The sequence below is a fragment of the Impatiens glandulifera genome, chromosome 1 (genome assembly GCF_907164915.1).
Source record: "Impatiens glandulifera chromosome 1, dImpGla2.1, whole genome shotgun sequence".
In the NCBI taxonomy this organism is placed as follows: Eukaryota; Viridiplantae; Streptophyta; class Magnoliopsida; order Ericales; family Balsaminaceae; genus Impatiens; species Impatiens glandulifera.
Window position 1 is genome coordinate 157,970,445 of NC_061862.1, and position 7,305 is coordinate 157,977,749.

The 7,305-nt window shown below is 29.2% G+C and overlaps 1 protein-coding gene across 1 annotated transcript; it reads left to right on the top strand.

The window, feature by feature from the left end:
- Positions 1-428: 428 nt before the first annotated feature.
- On the top strand, positions 429-2,978 carry LOC124912870 (GDSL esterase/lipase At3g48460-like). The gene is made up of 2 exons (XM_047453513.1): positions 429-1,028; positions 2,469-2,978. Exons 1-2 carry the CDS (start codon positions 429-431, stop codon positions 2,976-2,978), a joined length of 1,110 nt encoding a protein of 369 aa, XP_047309469.1.
- The last annotated feature ends 4,327 nt before the right edge of the window (positions 2,979-7,305 follow it).

A 7,305-nucleotide genomic window follows, 5' to 3' on the forward strand; every position in this document is an offset into this window, starting at 1 on the left:
ATAACACATTTTTTCAAATTTTTATACATAAATAGAATTTTAAAATTTAAGGCCTTGTTCGGTTATGGGTTTTTTAAAAAACCAAGAAAGAGAAAAAAATGGATGATGGGTGATGATTTTGAAGAAGTAATGATTAATTTTGGGAAAAAGACTTAAAGGGTATTGATATATATAAATGAAATATAAAATAATAATTTAAACTAGAAGGTATTTTAGTATTTTGGTTAATGAAATAAGTGATGTGATTGGTGAGAAGTGATTGATTGGAATATTGATTTGGTAAAAATTAAAATAAAAACTTGTAGAGAACAAGACTTAACTAACAAATTTCACCACTAAATCAAATTTTGTTTATAAATTGACATCTTCCAAACTTTTGTATATAAAAATAAAATGCCTTTCAATTCTATAACCAACAATTCTCAACAATGTCTAACTCCCCATCGCTCCTCACCGTCACCACAACCACCCTCCTCCTAATAATCACCGTTTCCTCCGCCTCCGCCACTTTCCGTAAAATATATGCTTTCGGCGACTCCTACACCGACACCGGAAACACCGATTCCTCCACAGCTCCAAGCGGTTTTAACCACGTCTCGAGTCCTCCATATGGCATGACATTTTTCCACCGCCCAACAAACCGTTATTCAGACGGTCGTTTAATGATTGATTTTGTCGCGGAATATCTCTCTTTACCACTTCTACCGCCTTATCGCGACGCAAAAGCGGATAAATCGCATGGGGTGAATTTTGCGGTGGCGGGATCGACTGCCATTCGACATAGTTTCTTTGTGAAGAATAATCTAACGTTAAATGTTATTCCTCAGTCAATTGGGAGTGAGCTTATTTGGTTCGAGAAGTTTCTGGAAGATAGGAATCAGAAGTTTCTAGAAGATTCTGAAATTGAAGAAGCTTTGTTTTGGGTTGGAGAAACTGGAATTAATGATCATACTTATACAATTGGATCTTCAGTCGAGAGTAGTACAATTCAGAAGCTATCCATTAAGAGTATCACTAGTTTCTTACAGGTAAATTTTTATTAAAATAAGGTATTAGTCAAATTATCCCCTTGTACACTACAAAAAAATTATTTTTTTTAAGAAAATATAAAAAACAATTTAGAGCTTGTTTGATCATGTTTTATGAGATTTTGAAAATAAAAATATGTTAATTGTATTTTAAATATATTTAATTACTAAAATGTTCTTTAGTATTTAAAATTTAATAAAAATAAATGATTTAATAGTGGCAGGGCCAACCATTTTGGACCCGACACGAAAATACGACCCGAACTGAACAAAAAAATTAGGTTAAAGTAATGTATTTTTGGTTCCGGTCAAAATCAGGTCGACCTGTTTAACATGATAAATAAATTAACAGGTCAAAATCGGGTCGTTTACAAGTTTTTTTTATAGAGTTATGTGTTTTTCTTTCCTATTTAGTTACTTATTTTCTTTTGTAGATTTTTTTTGTAAACGGATTTGTGATTTAGCTTAATTTTTGTTTTGTGTTGATGAACATAGAGACCTGAATTAATTACATAAAGTTAAATCGAGTTGGATTCGAGTTGAGTTAAGTAAATCGGGTTAATTGAGTTGGTTTCAATTACAAAAATAAATAGCTAGGTTAGATTCATGTTAGAGATTTTGACTAGAATGACTAAACAAGTCAGGTTTATGTTAGTATCGTTCAACCCGTTAACATGCTAACATGAAACTAACCTGAATTACGACCGTAATAGTTATGTTGCATAATGCGATAGAAATAGAACTTATAAAATTGGTAAGAATTCAAAAATCTCATAAAAATCTCATATCAAACTAAATCTTTTAGGATTTTTTAAATTTTACCAAAAATAAATTATTCGATAAAAATATGAATTATTTGTGATTTTTTAGATAAATTACTAATATATCTTTTTGTATTATATTATAAATTTAATATATAAATAGAGATATTTTAATGTTTTAGTGAATGAATTAAGTGATGTGATATTTCAAATATAATGATACGATCAAAAAAAATAATTTAAAAAAAAAAAAAAAACAATATTAAGCTCTAAGTGACTTGATTAGCTTTACTTGTGGTCACCTAATTAAGATTGACTCTAAATATATGGTTATATGTTAAGTTAGGTTATAATACATAATCTAATCTATATTATCATAAAGAGATATTTATTACAGAAAATGTTTCTAAGAAAATTTATCCATATTTTTTCTTTCAAAGTATTAGACTAAATAAAGTGAGACTCGTGTTTAATTTCGAAAAGAGTTTCCAAAGGTACCATTAAAGTTTTATGAAATTTCTTTTGGATTTTAATCTCTGGAGTTTACACATATTCTAACTTGCAGCTTATACTGAAACATTGTAATACAACATAATTTTAAATATAATTTGTAATTAATTAAGGCCACTTAACTAGATTATCGAGCAATGACTATTTACAATTTAACTTGTTCTTAAAGGCCTTGTTGACAAAAGGTGCAAAGTATGTTGTGGTCCAAGGCCTTCCAACCTCTGGATGCCTCCCCTTAATGATGTATTTGTCATCGGACGATGATAGAGATGATATCGGTTGCGTGGGGAGTATAAACAAGCAAAGTTACGAACAAAACACTGTCCTCCAAACCGTGTTAGAAGAAATGAGACAACAATTTCCTAAAGCAGTGATTGTTTATGCTGACTTTTGGGGCTCGTACCATGAGGTTATGAAGAATCCCGGGAAATATGGATTTCACGAGCTTTTTGAGGCGTGTTGTGGGTCTGGGGGAAGTCTGTATAACGTTGACGTGTTTGCAATTTGTGGGGCTAATGGGACGACGACTTGTAAGAATCCGAATGAGTATGTGAATTGGGATGGGATTCATCTTACCGAAGGGATGTATAAGGTGCTCGCGGGTTTGGTAATAAATGGAACTTATAGTCAGCCTTCGTTTGAGTATTTGTTGAAGAGAAGGGAAGGAGGGAAAATGTAATTCTAATAATATATTAGTTATTGAAAACATTATTTATGAATAATGGACAATTTGGATATGACAAAGAAATCTCAAATAAATTTGGTATTATAATATCTTGTTGTCACGTTGATTAAGGCTTTTAATTAGTGTCTTTGTCAAATACAAATGTTTGAGATGAATTTGAACCTATTGAATTTTCCTTTGGAACCAACAGTTTAACTTCATTGTGGGGTTGATTGCCTGCATCATTGGTAGTAGATGATATATTATTTCTCAATTTGTGGTTAGTTCAGCGTTTTGGTTTATTTTGATTATGTTTTCAAATTTGTCTTAGAGTTACACTCCATTACAATTTGTGTAATACGAAAAAGAGTTTATAGTCGATATCATTTTGTTGAATTTAGTTATCAGTTTGTAGAAGGAGTCAATGTTTTATTCATTTATCATAAATTCATTTTTGAGAAATTGAAATGTTTATGATCGGAAGGCTACCAATCTTCTTTTTTTTTTTTTTTCTTTTTTTAGAAGAATCAAGTCTTACATAGTTCAGGTTGTTACCTGATAATTGGTAGTGATTTAAAAGATGTTTTTGAAAACATAAACCAAATTATGTTGAAATAAATCCCTTTGAAACTGTGTCCAACATAAGGTTTGTGCTTGCGTGATATTTTACAAAATATATTTTGAGTGCGTCAAGGTTGCATGGAACAATAAATTCTTCGTGTTCAATTGTAGATAGACGGACTACTCTTTTAGAGAGAAATTTATTGATAAAAAGGGGTCTTCCCATTGGGGTCGATATTTGTCTCTTAGATCCAAAAGTTCGCAAGTTTGTTTGAGAACCAAGTCACCTTCTTTGAGGTTTCTTGGTTTTACCTTATTGTTGAAGATATTTGACTTTGTTTTTGGTAGGCTTGAGTTTTGCACAGGGCATTCAACATTTTATTCTCCATTAGCGCTAGTTGATCGTATTGAGACTTAACCTAGTCTTCTTCGACAATATGGATTTCTAAAAGTACTATCAAAGTAGGGAGTTCAACTTAAATTGGTTGTATGACGTCAATGTCGTAGGGGGTTTCATTAGTCGATGTTCAGATTGTTGTTTGATAACCCTGTAAGGCATGGGGCAATTTTTTATGTTAGTCCTTATACGTGTTAGTCATTCTCTTGATGATTCTAACACGTTTTTATTTACCGTTTTAACCACTCCATTGGTTTGCAGAATGACAATGAGTTGTGGTGTTCAATTTTGAATTCATCGACTATTTGTAACACTTTTTCTTGGAAGTGTCAACCATTGTCTTAAATCAGGGCATATGGGATTTCATATCTAGAGATATTGTTGGTCTGGATAAATTTTACCACATGAGATAATTTCAGGATCTTGTAAGAGGATGTTTCTACCTTTTTTGTGAAATAGTCAATAGTCACAAGTATGAATTCGTACGTGCTCCTTGAGGCGTGGGGTAGATTTTCTTGATGACGTCTATTCCCCAAGTGAAAAAAGGTTAGGGAGATGTCATGTTCTATAGCATCAGAGATGGGTATATTTTAGGTTGGCATTGATCTAACAATGATGACAAGTTTTAACATAGCTCACACCTTCTTATTTTAGGTTCTGTCAATAATATATGAGTCGGAGTATTTTCTTGGTTAGAGCCATACGTTTTTGTGTGTATTTTTTCTATGATCCTTTTTTATTTAGGTTTGTTTACATAGAGCATATTATGACAGTCGAACGATTGTATGAATAGCTTGTTTGATATCCAAGCATAGTTAGTTGAATATTAGCGTAACTATCCTCGTTCATTCGCTCAGAAATGAGGTAGATATTCCCCGTATTCTATATACTTCGAGAGAATTTCGTACTAAAGTTTGGTGGATGTTTCACAAGAAGTGACCGTTTCCTTTTCGAAGCCAGACTTTCTTCTTTTTATTAGATTTTAAGCGGTTTGACTTTGATTCTTTTAGTAATTTGTGTCATAGCCGTGAGGGTAACCAATGCATCAGCGAAGCGGTTTTGACTTTTTAAAACATTAAATTTGTCGATTAATTTGGTTAAGAATGCATGGTAGGCTTTATTTTTTCTCTTTTTACCTACCACCTACCATTTTAAAATTCAGAGTTATTGTTTGTCATTTATTTTTAATAAATTTGGAGTAAATTATTACAATATTTTTTCAAATAATTATTTAGTTTATTTTTAATTTGGGATAAATTAATACAACATTTCCCCAAATAATTATTAATTTATGTAAATTCTTCGTAAAAAATTAAGTTAATACTCGAGATTATTATTTTTTTTTTTATAAATTAGAAGAGTTAAATTTTAGTATTTATATAACTCAAATATTATAATACTCTGTAGATAATCCAAATTCATAATACATTCTCATATCCTCTTTTTATTGTTCACAAGTTTTTGCAAATTTATTGTGCCCTTTTTATTAGATCTTTAAACACTGTTTCTTGTGGTTGGTGAGTTTTTACTTTTATTTTTCTGGTCCCATCTGATCATATATAGTAAATGAGGATGCAAATTCAAATCACAAAGAACTAAGAAGAAAAACAAGAAATTAGAGGTAAAATTGAAACATATTTTATTAATTATGATTCAATGTAGGGTTTTTAAATTACAATGCAAATTATATTCTTCCTTTTGGCTGAGATATAATGTTATTTTAAACTTAATTTAAATAGTTGTTTCAATCATTGTATAGGCTAATATTATGTGACTTTTAGTTTCATTTGGCTTAATTTGTTTTTTAATCATGGTAAAAATTGTATTTTGAATCATAATTAAATTTCTTTCAATAAGAGATCCAACCCATTTAAGTATTAATCGAATTAAATAAATAAATTGAAGACAACAAGTGACTACATATTTTGCCAACTCAAATATTTGTGGGTGAAAATGAAAATGATACATATTTTAATGCTTAAAAAATAATTGTAAGCCAAAAATAAAATAGTTATGCTAGTGGGGAAGTTAGTTAGTGAGAGTTAAAGCTCTCTAAGCCTATAATTAAATGCTCTATGATCATTAATTACATCCAATCAACAAACCTCTTTTAACTCTCAATGAATATTTTTTTATTAACAATTAAATTAGGATTCAAATTATTTTATAAATGATTATAATTTTTTGCATAAATATTTTCCGGATTAAGTCTTCAATAAATGTGGATTTTGGGGGAATTATATCATACTTACTTGTTAAAAAAAAAGATTTATTTTATTTAATAGGTTAAAAACTTAGTTGGGAAAGAAAGAAAAGTTCAATTTAAAGCCACAACCATGAACAATCTGCCTACTCTACATATCTCATCTCAATTTATTACTCCACTAAAATAAAATCCCAAATCAATTCTATAATCCACAATTCTCAACAATGTCTCATCCTAAATAAATATTATGACTACTAATCACACATCATATTCTTTTGTTAACATCAATTACATTTAAATAGGTCAAAATAAATTTGAACTTTTTATTGGGTCAATTGAAGATTTCGAAACTCTTCCTTCAAAACTTTCAAATTTTAGGGAATTGAATCTCAGAGAATGGATAGTCAAAACCCTTAATTCAATTCGATAAAATTCGGTAGTTAAATTAGTGACATAAATATTTTATTTATTTATAATTGTCACGAATATAATAAGTTAACGACATTTGAAAATGTTATGTTTTTTATAACTTTAATCATAAAGAGTTGCAAATTGTGAAATTTCAAAGAAGAAATAGATCCGAAATCACAATTAGTCCAGAAGGAGTTCGGGATTGACAATTCTATACATTTATATTAATAAGTTTTAATTTTCAGAATACAAGGTATTTTTTATTCCTTTAATTTTAATCAACTTGTTTAATCTCTTACTGGTGATTATTACATTTTTAACTAATGGTGGTGATATAGTGTTCTAGGTCATTTCCTGTTTAATCATAATTTAATTGGTGTGGAGATTGAATCTATATATATATATATATATATATATTTATATGATGAACTCAAATGATTTTTGGTATAATATTTATTTACGTAATATTCAAACTTTTTTTTATTTAGATATGAAATTAGCAAAGTTAGCATTACGAGCTCATGTCCACAGTGTCATCGGATTGAATTTTCACCCCGAATTATTTTAAAAATAATTATATGTTTTTTAAATATATTAAAATTCGCTTTGTTTATTTTTTTTTAGTGTGTATATATATAAAAACTAATGAATTACAATTTTCATAAATAAAATCACCCAAATTAGATGTGATTTTATTTTTCTCTTTTTTAAAAATAAAAATAAATAAGAGAAGGCTAACATAATTCCACAACTCTTTTATTGGAAAC

Coding starts and splice junctions, on each gene's coding strand:
- LOC124912870 (XM_047453513.1), top strand. CDS start 429: ATGTCTAACTCCCCATCGCTCCTCACCGTCACCACAACCACCCTCCTC. Junction 1,029..2,468: donor GTATCACTAGTTTCTTACAG/GTAAATTTTTAT, acceptor TTGTTCTTAAAG/GCCTTGTTGACAAAAGGTGC.